The sequence below is a fragment of the Eulemur rufifrons genome, chromosome 1 (genome assembly GCF_041146395.1).
Source record: "Eulemur rufifrons isolate Redbay chromosome 1, OSU_ERuf_1, whole genome shotgun sequence".
In the NCBI taxonomy this organism is placed as follows: domain Eukaryota; kingdom Metazoa; phylum Chordata; class Mammalia; order Primates; family Lemuridae; genus Eulemur; species Eulemur rufifrons.
In genome coordinates, this window is record NC_090983.1 from 63,676,634 (window position 1) to 63,689,690 (window position 13,057).

General features: G+C 31.9%; 1 protein-coding gene across 1 annotated transcript in view; it reads right to left on the reverse strand.

Moving 5' to 3' along the window:
• PSMD14 (proteasome 26S subunit, non-ATPase 14) overlaps positions 1–13,057 on the reverse strand; it is a 101,884-nt gene that overhangs the window by 36,927 nt on the left and 51,900 nt on the right. Inside the window, exons 4-7 of the mRNA XM_069472148.1 lie at positions 7,594–7,665; positions 7,242–7,361; positions 4,809–4,879; positions 3,710–3,860 (exon numbers count right to left, since the gene is read on the reverse strand). Coding sequence (XP_069328249.1) covers positions 3,710–3,860; positions 4,809–4,879; positions 7,242–7,361; positions 7,594–7,665 — 414 coding nt within the window. The remainder of the gene's footprint in view (positions 1–3,709; positions 3,861–4,808; positions 4,880–7,241; positions 7,362–7,593; positions 7,666–13,057) is intronic.

Consider the following 13,057-nt stretch of genomic DNA (forward strand, 5'->3'; position numbering starts at 1 on the left):
ATATATTTGGCCTAAATGGTCAATAGGGTTTTTTTTATGTTTTCAAAACAGAGAACAGATACAATGATTGCTAGGAGTTAGCAGGTAACAACTGAACATTTTACCAACAGGAATCCTGCCTAGGGAAATGAGTTCTCTAAAGCAATAATACTTTTAAATAAATATATTAAAATATCATAAACAAGTTATATGCTAATTTTATGTTCTTGCCCAAAGTGATCATTCTTTTTGTCCTAAGGAAGAAGTATAGTCATATTAAAAGTTGAATTAACTTCTCAATATGCTCCTGGATCCAGTTGTGGGCTGAATATACAAGATAATGAAACATTAAGCAAAAGGTTGCCGCTGTGCCATTTGAGAACTGAAGTTTAAAATACCTGAATATGCGTATTTTGCAAATGAATGAAAAACCAATTCTGCTGATTAAAGCAGAGCTCACTGGTAATTTCTATGAGCTTGCTCTCCATTTAAATTATGAATGCAATTACCATTGATTTTCACCTGTACCATTTTAAAACATTTAGAATACTATATAATATACAGAGTGACGGGGGATTCTTTATCATATAGTGTACTTCATTATTTATGTTGGTCTCAACGTTCGGTCTGAGGGATGTCACAAAAGCTGACAGAGATGAGTCAGTCTAAATTGTTTTTTCAAATTTACAGAGTAATACCACACGAAAAGAATCAATACAGAATATATATAATATCTACTATGAGTAGTATAAAGAAACTATTGAGAACTTACAGAAAATATATAGCTCTCTTCCTGACTTATGCTGAAGGGAGTGACACTTATCCACAGTAACTTAAGAAAACGCCCTGCAATGAGCTCTGGTAATCATTTTCTATTCCTCAGTTACTCCGATTATATCATTCATATTAGTCTAATATTAAAGAATTAAAGAGCCAGTAAAAAAGCTTGAGTTCTGAAATTTTATAAACTTGTATTTGTATCCTTGTTTTGCTGCTTACTCATGGTCTATAGCAAAGTAATCTCTTTGGCCCTAATTATTTTAATATTTCATTGATAAAAGGTAATAAAAATAGTGCCTATTTCTAGGATTACAATACCCAGTACACAGCAATTATTTAATAAAGATACAGAAGTCACCATAAAAGAAATTGAAACTTATGGTGAACGAATTGAGATACAAAGAAAGAACCCATGCTTATCTAATCACTCAAAAACACAGAATTTGTATTAGAATTTATAAAAATGGAAATATAAAGAGTATACAGGAAAGGTTTATTAAAAAGTGAACAGAGATACAGAGACCCAACTTAAATCCTCTACATATAGACTGTCATTTCAACTCTTGATCTAATCATTGCCTTACTAAGTATTTTGACAGCTTGGATAAATCACCTGCAGGGAAGGGAGAGGAAGAGTCCTGTGTTTTGCTTCATGTTTACAAGTTTATATTCTTAAGTTTAATGACTTAACTAGAACACTCTGGCAATTACTAGCCTTTAATTTGGTTCATAGTGCTGAGAGGACTCCACACTGAAAGAACCATAAATTACAACCAAACTCTGATACCTTACAGATGAAACTGCATTACTGACAAAGAACTGTATTCTTATTTCAGGTGATATAATTGCATGAATCTAAATGTTCGTCACAAGTGATATGAATCGTCACTGATAGATATTTATACTAAATTTTTTCAAAAAGATTTTTTATGACATATAAAACTAGATAGTGATACATATGATTTCATACATTTTAGATATATTATTTTTTAAAAACTACATTTGACATGGTCAACAGTCATGTGATACAAGTGTATTTTTAAATGAAATTCATTCTTTTAATATAAATTCCCATTAAATAGAAATAATGCAAATTCCAATTTGCATTATTTTGCAAATAATGCAAATTCCAATGCAAATTCCAATATTATACAGTACTCACACTAGGTTTGGAAACTAAAACTGCCATTTTAAATATTACAAACAGGATAACTAAAAATAAAATATAAACTAATTTATTATATTCTTTAATGAGAATGCTTTCTTTCATTGTATTTAAGCTTATATTTTCCTTTTTAAAGTAGCCACCATGAGTCAGATACAATAAAAAGTTAAGTCCACCTAAAACTATAAAATAAAACTAATTATATTTAAAATTAAGCTTCAGTTTTTACTTATAAATATTGTGGTGGGGGCGCTTGATCACATAATTGTTATATTTCTAAAATAAAAACTTACATGAATACTTAATAATTACTTAAATGAATTACTTATGAGTTACTACAAAGATACCTTAAATATCAGAGCACTAAACTTGAGGTATTATACTGTACTTTATAAAACTAATAAAAATCAAGGATTTTCAACTGTTTTTATCTGTATCAGTTAAGTAACAATACACTTAGTAAAAAACAAAGTAAATAAATTGAAATATAGGCAATAGCAAGAATCAGAAGCTATCCATTTTGAATGGTCTAGTATATCAGTTTCTATTATTGTTTTTGTGGATAGTTTCTGCTTTTGAAAAGCTAAACCACACCTAATAGAGATTTAGAGGAGACCTCACTTTTTATACATCATAGTAATGTGATGTCAGAAAACATTCAACTTCAAATTCATGACAGATAAAACCTCCATATTTTAACAGCCATGTTTAGTTTGTTTGAGCTGGTGAGCAGATATAAATATAATCTGCACTTCTATCAAACTCTAGGTCTGATAGATATCAAGCTAATATTTATTTCTAAGTGCTCCAAGAATTATTTGTAAAACCTGCATAAAAAGGATTCCATAAATGTACTGTGATTTTATTTTAACAATTATTCTACACTACAATGGAAGTACATGCTCAAACAAGACACCTCAGCAGTATTTTAAAGCAGTAACTACCTAGCCAATTTCTGTATGTTCTGTAGTTTTTCTAATCCACTCTCCCTGTGGTTGAGCAAAATCGAATTGCCTCTCACATTTGCAGACAGCTCTGTGAAGGTGATAATAGAGCTGCTCCCTGCTGTCATGAGGCAGGAAATAGGAAAATGGCATATGGGGCTAGAAAGAAAGAAGTAAAAAAAAGAAAGAACGAACGAACAAAAAAGAGAGAGAGAGAACTAAACAAGAACAAAAGAGATTTCAACAAAGAACAACTATAACCCAATATGCTTTGCAAGTTAATTTCTTTTCAGAATCATTTAGCATATTTAATCATTCATCTGCGTCCTCACTCCAAACACACAAATGGCTGACACCAAGTCTTTGGGGCAAGTTTTCATTGACTAAAATATTTGGAAAATACACCTCCAGAATATGTCCTGCACAATGTCTGCAAAACAGAGTCCTTTAAATAAATTTTTTTAAATTTTGTGCTGATTCCAAATTCACTATTTAAAAATAAAAGGCAGAGTAGTGTTTATTAAAATATTAATGAAATGTTTCTAGTAGGCTTTTAGTATGGTTTAACATTCCTAATTTTATGAAATTTAAAACTTTAAAGATAAACATTCATGATGATTAGACAAAGGGTGATTAAAGTAGAAATAAATCTCAATAGTTAAATTGCCAATAATACCAAGGCATATTTATTGACTTGTACAGTTTTTTGTTTTTTTAAAGTAAAAAGACGGTGGTTTTCTGTGTAATTAAGAATTCTGTTTTGAACAAAATGGATTTTTATTTAACATATCTATAAACAGAATGTGGCAGTAGATGGCAATAAAGATAGAATCTACTCTACCTTTCCTTTTACACTCTGAATGGGATCCACAACCACTGCCACAGCTCTCTCCGACAAGGCTTCAAAGCTCTGCTGAGTGTTGATATCCACACCAGAAAGCCAACAACCAAAGCCAGGGTGACTGTGATACCAACCAACAACCATCTCAGGCCTGAAACAAAGAGGGCATTCAGACGCTCAGAACAGAACAAGTAATACATTTATGATATGAAAAGAAACAACACACTAACAGGGTATAAATTAAGAAGAGATGAAAAACACACAGGTGTGAAAAAGCACCATTAGAAACACTGAAATCATACACCATATTATCTAGAAAACATGGAAATGAATATGTGTGACAAAGGAGTGCTATCATTAAGAGATGCACATTAGCAGTGGTAGATAAGGCTTTCAGTTTTTCACCTTGTTACCACACTTTCTCAGAGCCAGTTTTTACCCTTTCAGCATTCAAGTAAATATCTACTCTTTAACTCCTTAGCTCTGGGAGTTGGATTTTCCAGTCACAGAATACATTTTTAACAATGGACACCAGGATCCACTGTTGTGAAAGGATTAAATATCAATTAAACCAGCAGTAGAACTAGGAACTCAGTCAAAAACCAATTTGCACTGTTCTGCTCAGCTGCTGAGCCTTTTGCTAACATTAATTTTGAAGTTTTTTCCACAGTAGAAGAATTTAAGCAAGAGAATGACAACTATTGAGAGACTTAGACTTAGTCTGAGGAAAAAAACTTTAGAATATTTGGATTACACTTTGTCTATCTTTAAAACTATGCCTACAAACATAATTAAATATTCATAATCTCATTCAGTTGCAACTCTCAAATACATGGAACATACAAGCTCTTTCAATTATAAGTGACTAGACAGTAACTCCATATGCTAAACAGAGGGAAGCTACAGCCCAAGCTTACTATGTGACAGTCAAGAATTTTAATATGAGGCAGTTCTCTGATTGGCAAATTTCTTTGATTCTAAAGGGAAGAGATGCTTTACATGACCTTTTTTCCTGGGAATGATATTAATAAACACCCATAACTTTGAGGTATGTTTCTAAAAATATTTCTTTCTTTAAATGATCATTTAAAATGCTTACCTTCCTGTCTGCTTCAACATATCTAACATTTTGGCTTGGAACACTGGATCAACTGCCTCCACACTGACACCCTGGTTTAGAAAGAAAGAAAAATGATTAGCTTTTGTAACTTTGAGAAAAAGCAACTGTATATAATAAGTGAACAAAAAGCCACTAAAAAAAAAAAAAAAACTCTAGCTATGTATATTACCTTGGGGTACCAAAACCATTTTATAGGTTTTGATAACTGTATTTGATAACCACTGAAACCATTCCGTTACAAACCTTATGCCAATAAAGCTTCTAAAATTGCTAAGTACCAAACTGATGTTAGCTAATGAGTTAAGACAACTTTCAGGATCCTTCAAGAATTTATGGCCATTGCTATGTATATATTTACCAGAAATGCCAAGTAGTTAAACTGTTTCTTTTGGTAAGACCTATCTGGGCAATAATACTTCCTATTGCCATCCTATGATAACTAATAAGGACTACGACTAGTCTCATCCAAATTCTATAACTATTCAGCTATTGTAATGGTACAGACTCAAGTCTTTTTTTTTTTAATGAACACTTTGAAGAAGGAAAATAATTTATTGCCTCAAATATAAAAGCAATCACAAAAAATTCCTCACTAGAAACAGTAACCACATCTCTTAAATGTCACATTATTTTGACAGTTCAACCAAAATAAGATAGTAGAAAATAGAAGAATAAAAAGAGTTCGTATCATCTCTCTGGTGATAGATGACAGTCATTATATCTCCTATAAGGCTTTCTTTTAACATCAGGAATCTAAATCTAATCTACTTAAACAAACCAGTTAACATAAGCACTTCCTTCCCACCAAAACAAACAGTGTATATATTGAGTTCCACTAGAGAGTGCATCCTTGGGAATAGGGGTATGCAATCTGCTGCCTATAGGCTAAGAATGGTTTCTTACATTTTAAAGGGGATGTTTTAAAAAAGAAGAAGAAGAATATGTAACAGAGACATATGTCTTAACAGAAAAAGTTTGCTAACTCTTGGGCCAGAAGAAAAACTTTCTAATTCTACTATACAGAGTAAATATGGGGATCAAAATCTTCCATTTTATATTGTCAAAAAAGCATTTACATGGAAGTAATGATATTAAAGCCTAAGGACCATTTATTATAGTGGATATCTATATAAGGACCACATGTAACAGAAATAAGTTAATTTTATTACGTGTTTTATATATTTTGATATGAAAAGCTATACAAGTAATAACAGTATAAGATTTAAATCTAGATCTTTAGTTAATATGTAGTGTTTCTCTATTTCCAAATGCACAAAATAAATATAATGGCTATCCAGGTGGACAAAATCAGTAGATCTTAATTAGTTTACCTAAACAAACTCATCTATTTAAAGAAAAATTTGTATATTTTTCCATATTTTACATTATTTGTAAATATAATGCATTCTGTAACAACTATTCTATTTAAGATGCTTTATATAGATATACACATATATTGCATTATTTAAAAATATAATTTGTTCTCTAGTACCTAAACAAACTTATCTAAATAAACTTATAGTAAGGAGCCTCAAATAAAGCAAACAGCTTTATGAGAACAATTTCTTTAAGCCAAATATTTTACAAGGCTCATAACTGAAATGTTGCATATCAAATAAAAAAGCATCCATCAGAAAAATATACACATTATATTTTTCTAGGCAAGTAGGTGAGAAGGATATGTGTGCTATTTTTTTGTAAGGTTTTTTTGATCATTTTCTTTCAATCTAAATGTACATTTATCTATACAAGTCCAATGCATTAAAGAAAAAGGTAAAACAAAACAAAAACCTCTAGAAAGAATAATATATTCTAAACAGATAGAGTAGATGCCTTTCAAAATCTATATGGAATATGATTCATATAAACAAATTACCATGCCTGGGCAAAAAGAACTAAGGTTCACTACAGTTTTTCACTTTTTTTACAACTTAACATTTTTAATAGGAAAAGCTTCAAAGTCATTCATCATATACAGGAACTTTTTTTAAAAGGGCATATTTCTAAACAATGAAAACCAAACATAAGAACTTAGTGTATGTAAATTAAAAATCTAAATAAAATAATCTCTGAAATCATTGGAACTAAGTGTTCAAACTAATCAAACTAATACCCTGCTATTATAGGGTAAATAACTTTTAAATCTAGTATGTTATGCTAGTTAAAGCTGAAGGAATGAGTAAAAGGATTTAGCACTGGCATCATTAGGTTTGTAGACATGTAAGAATTCATCATGCATTTAAAAGATTAATGATTTAATTCACTACAATCTAAAAATTTCTATCATTAATCTTATGATTAATTTTTCCTATTGGAAAGACAAAACATAACATTATTAAAGTTATTTTGCATAGGAAAAGAAAAACAAAAAGAAGCACAGTTACTTGCAGCAAGCAAGCATAAAGTACTCACTGTTCCTGACTGTGGCATAGCAAACACATCAATCACTCTGACCGTGTAATCATCAACAAATTCTCCAAGCATCAGACCCATAACTTCCATTGGAACTCCAGCACGACCATGTTTTAACATCTGTAAAGAGGAAGATATGTGGGCGAGAAGAATGTATCTTTGAGCTCTTTGGTCCCTCTTAAAAAAAAAACCCCAATTAATTTTGTTTCAGAGGAAATAAAACACTCTATTTTAGAAATGCACCTACAACAATAGCTTATGTTTGAAAGGATAAAGGTGACAAATATTCTGAGCAAAAAATGCAGTGAAAGCCACAGAGCTCTTTAAGCAAGTAACTACATTCATTACTTACTTTTAACAGTGCCAGGGAAGAGATATAGACTTGTTCTGCTGTGTCCACTGCAGGAGCATCTGTAGGTGGCCCCTAGGAACAAGTACAATTATTATAAATACACACAGTTTATGAGTTTAAAATTCAAGTTACATGTCATATAAACTTGATTGTTTTAAAAGAGTTTTGGAAAAACATGTCAAGTACCCTTTTATTTGGTTATAACACAATCAAAAGACATTTGCAAATTTCAAACCTATAGAAAACAGATAAAACTTAGCACTTGTGTTAGTTTCTAATGGACATAAAGCTTAAGTCTTTCAGCAATGTTAATCTACCTGAGCCACAAAATAACTCTAATGTACCAATTAGCCCCACATTACCACAATTTGTATGTAAAATGCTGCTGGACTAGCACAATTAACTGAAAGATCAACACAAACAGCAAATTCTCTGAGCTTGATTTTCTGCTAAAGATAGCGTGTAGATTAGGGCTATGGGATCCGCTTTGCAGATTCATAGGTATAGCGGAGGGAGAAGAGGGAAGACGACTTCTAATCCCTAGATGAAAGAGCTGTGAACAACATAGTCTGCACTTCACCTAATGAAGTTGTTTCTTCCCTCTACACAACAACAAATTTAACACAATTGCCCCAGGTGTGAACAAACTGGTGGAGACAGGTGTAGCTAACATGAAAATACTTCCAAAATCCTGACCACTACTTTTAAAACAAATATTACTATTAGTCTTATTATAGAAGAAAGAGACTATGTTTCTCCTTAAGAATTCTATCTTCTTCCTGAAAAGAAACAAACATCTTTTGACTATAACATTTACCTGAACAAAGCAACTTACATAAAGCTCTTACCCTCAGGATGCCTACAATCTTATAAATGTGATTCTGCCCCAATTAGAACACACAGAAAATTTCTTATTTTTCAATACTGGGCAGTCTGAGAAATTACAATGAGATGTGACTTATAATTACCAGGCCCTTTTTTGCTTAAAGTTTTCTTTTCAAGTGGTAAACTGAAATTCTCTATCCCTTTTATGCTCTTACTTACTGAAATTAAACAACTGCTTTACTCACTAAATCCCACACTTATATGTACTCTGTCCTATTTATATGCTAAATGCTGTGGTTTTGTCTTGCTTAAAAACTCATAATTTTTACTGGAAGCATTAAGGATAAAACATTCTAGAATAAGTTTTCTTTAAATAAAATCACACAGAAAAATTTCCTGTTTTTATTTACTTGTATGCAAAGTAGTGAGAAAAATCAAGTCCCTCAAATTTTGTTTTTAATTACAAATGCCAGGCAATAAAGCTGAAAAAACACCAAATTCTTTATCTATTATCACCTAACATAGCTTTATTGCTTATCTTTCAAATAGGTAAGAATATTTCAGAATGAAAACTGCCAAATGAAAACTCTGCTAAAGCTAGCTAAAGTACTATTAGACCAAAGCATCTGCTGAAGTCTTCAAATAAAACCTAATTTTAGTGAGAATTTTGTTCATTCAACTAAGAAAGTTAAGAAAGATAAAGAAAAAAGTGAGGACAATAGTAAGTTGTGAGGGGTTTTGAGGGAGTAATACTTCAAGGTTTCAAGTTAAACAACAGGAATAGGTTCTAGTGATCTACTGCACATCATAGTAACTATAGTTAATAATAATGTACAGGCAGTATCTAGGTTATGGATATTTCCTGAGAACATCCTTAGGTCGGATTTCTATGTAACTCACATCCCTGATGAACAGTGCATCTATGGTGGTAATGATAACAACAACAATACTATAATGGCTCATATGTGAAAATAGTAGTATATGTAATACTGTAATAATAATAGTCTTGTACTGTAATAAGTTACAGAATCTATTGTGCTCTTTCTTTTAATTCAAACAAACAAAACATAAAACCAAACTCATACAAAAAGTTTAGACAGGAGAAATTTCAAAGAAGAATATTAAAGGTTAACAGTCACCTAATGTATCAATGCTAGGCTAAAATGAATGTCATGCATATTTTGATCTTCTAACCAAATCAATAATAACCTTTCTATTTCAAGAATTAATCTACTACACTGCTTAGTAATAGCTGATGCTTTCATTGGAGCACCGCCTTTCACGTGTTCCATTATTCTCACTTTATAATTGTTCCCACAGTGAAGCCACTGAAGCCTAATGCTCTCCCAATGAATTATGGCGTCTGGCCTCTCTTTGAAAGCATATTTCTACTTTCATTTCCATTGTCATAACCTTTCTCTCAGCTGCAGGCTCACCCAAACTAGCAGCAGACTTTCACTTTGGAGGCATGGTCATAAGGGTAAATACAGACTCACAAAATCAAATAAAAAAGTTAAGAAAAAAGTGATGCCGTGCATAAGGGACTATATAAACAATGAGACTAGCTGCTACTGCTCACACCACACAGGTATGTCTACATGCGTGGAAGAAACTAGTTCCTGAATTATTAACACATCGACTGCCACACTAGAAAACAATTTTTTTTCCTTGGGGCCACAGTGTTTTATTACAAAAATAAAAAATGATCCTTTCTAATTTTATGAAAAATTTGTTATTCTTTATTGTTTTGTGTGTGTGAGTTATATGCAACTTGAAAAATAGTTCTCACGGCTCCCAAGGTGCGGAGACACGAGTTACACACGCTTCATGAGGCCCCAGGCTCAAAACTAGCGTGAGTTTATGTAGTAGTTAATGTGTTGATTATAAATTATCCTTATGGGGAGCCTTGGGAGCCCATTCATAAGTATGGAACACCATAAGTTGGGTCATCCATAACCCAGGGACTGCCTGTATTGTATATTTCAAAATAGCTAAAAGAAACTTTAGATGTTCTCACAATAAAAAAAAAGATAAATTCTTGAGATTACAGGTATGTTAGCCTGACCTGATCATTCCTATACATTTATCAAAACACCACACTGTACCTCACAAATACATACAATTATTTGTCAATTAAAAATAAACTTAAAAAAAGGTTACAATAATGAAAACTGTATTCATAAAATTATTCCTGGATCTAGAACAATTTTAAAAATTTCATATGGAGAAAGAAGTTAAACTGGTATTTTGACTGTAGTTATTAATACAGCCTTTCTCAACTTGCCAGAAAATATTTATTTAGAAAAAAGAGGGAAATAAAACATCACACCATCACCAAAATGTGTTACTGATAGAATCCAGAAACTATTTCTGCCATCAATGAAGGAAGAAACACTCTGTTTTATTCAACATTATATATAACCAGTACCTAGCAAAGTGCCTGGCACACAATAAGAACTTAAGTATTGGCTGAAAGAATGAATGAATAAATTAAGGTACTACAACAGAAAAGAAAAATACCAACCAGTTACTCTGTGAGAGAGAGAGAGAGAGAGAGAGCGCGCCACATGCAAGTAGGTAAAGAGATCTTAGATTCTCTCTCACAATCTATTTTCTTCTGGTTCAGAAACATACTAGCAGAAAGCCAGGTATTAAGAGAAAATCATGCAGCTGTTTCCTTATTGTTTGAGTGCTGTTTTTGAGGCTGTAGCCAGTGATATATCCTGCTGTTCCTTTTACCCCCATTACTACTATTTTTTGATCTAGTCAGAGACTAAATTTCCCAGATGAAAACTTGGCAAGAAGTAAAGAAGAGTTGGTACTGGTGAACTGCATCCAGAGAGGGAAGGAGGGAAAAGGGGAGACAACCCACATAATACACTGACTATGGGACAAGATGTTAAGGACCTCGACTAACAGTGAATATCTGAAGCTGTTGTTTTTCTACACGCTCACCCATTCAGAATAGCACACAACCAGGCAATAAACACACCACTAAAGACACTGGAAACTGAGGTCAGAGAGGTATATAAGAACACGTACAGCTACAGATCAGAGATGACCCATTAACCCTCTAAGAAAAGAAAAATGTGGGGCTGTGGACAATCTACATGCATTATCTTTTGGCAGACACTCCTGGGGAACAGCATTTTGATGATTCAAAGAGAAGAATGCCATATAAAAATAGGAATCATGAACAAAATTTTAGAAAACTACTTGACATCAGTAGACTATAAGGTTTCTTATAGTTGAAATAGAAAGTCAGAGGACAGAACAAGATGAAAAGATGAAAAATAATTTAGAATTAAAATCACACTGAGAGAAACGGGTAAAAACATTATGACAAATTTAATTCAGTGATACAGAATACAAACTTTAAAAGACATCCCAGAATAGGGAAAAAAAAAAGTTAGAAATGAAAACTTTCAGAAATATAATGAAACTAGAGGACAAAGAAAGGAGCTCTAGCTAAAAAATACAGTTGTTCCTAAGGATAAAATAAGAAATGGAAAGAATCAGTAAGTAAAGACAAAGCTGAATAAAATTTTCTTGAATTTAACGAAAAGCTCAACTTTTGGATCATCATATGTCAAGCAATAATCAATGAATATCAATGAATAATGTACTATATCTTAAAAAATCTTAGCTAAATCTTAATTACAGGGATAAAGCAAAACATCTAAAACCATACAAGTAGGAAAATCAAATAGCCTGCAGAGAATAAAATGCAACATAAGTTGACTTGGGATTTCTTTGCACACTAAATGGCAAACAACAATGAAGACAGTTTCAGAGTTTTCAGAGAGAAACTGAGTCAAAATTTAATTTTATACTCAATTTTTTAAAATGTCTGAAGGTCCACAGATACGTGACTAAATATGCAAGGGCTCAGAAAATGTTTCCATAAATCCTCCTTGAAAGAACTTCTTGAATAAATGACCCAGTTCAGCATCTCGCCCACCCCCCAAAAAAATTAGAAGCTAAGCAATGGAAAAGCCAATGTATTTTTAAAAATCTGTTAAGATCACTGAACACAATTAAAAACAGAGACAGAGCTAAATAACACAAATAACCAGGGTCTAAACTCATAATTATTATCCAAGTAACTAAGCATTGACTTTGACTGTTCTGGAAATGTAGATTAAATAGTTTTTTGAACTCAAGTTTAAAGTAACCACCATAAATATTAAAACACAATGTACACCTTACCAAGTTAATGGAGAAGAAAAATCAAACACAACATTGACAATAAAACAACAGTAGAAAACCTTTCAAGAAAGAAGAAAAACAAGAATATCAACCTATACAACATCAAATATAGTGGTTATAAAAATGTATAAACGGATTAAAGTCCTTTGTTAAAAGATAAAAGCCTCCGATAATGGGTTTAAAGTAGAAATTCATGTATATGCTGCTTAAAAGTAACAATTAAAACAAAAAAAATTGAGCAAGGTTTGTCAAAGAGATCTACATTTCTTCTGTAAAAGAAGCCACAATGGTCACTATGGTTCACTCATCTTGCTTTTCTTCAGTGATGTATTACATTAATATTTTCCAGTGTTAAATCACCTTTGTACTTCTGGATTAATTTTTTATGTTTTATTTACTACAATTTTACTCATGGTTTTTGTTTCTCATG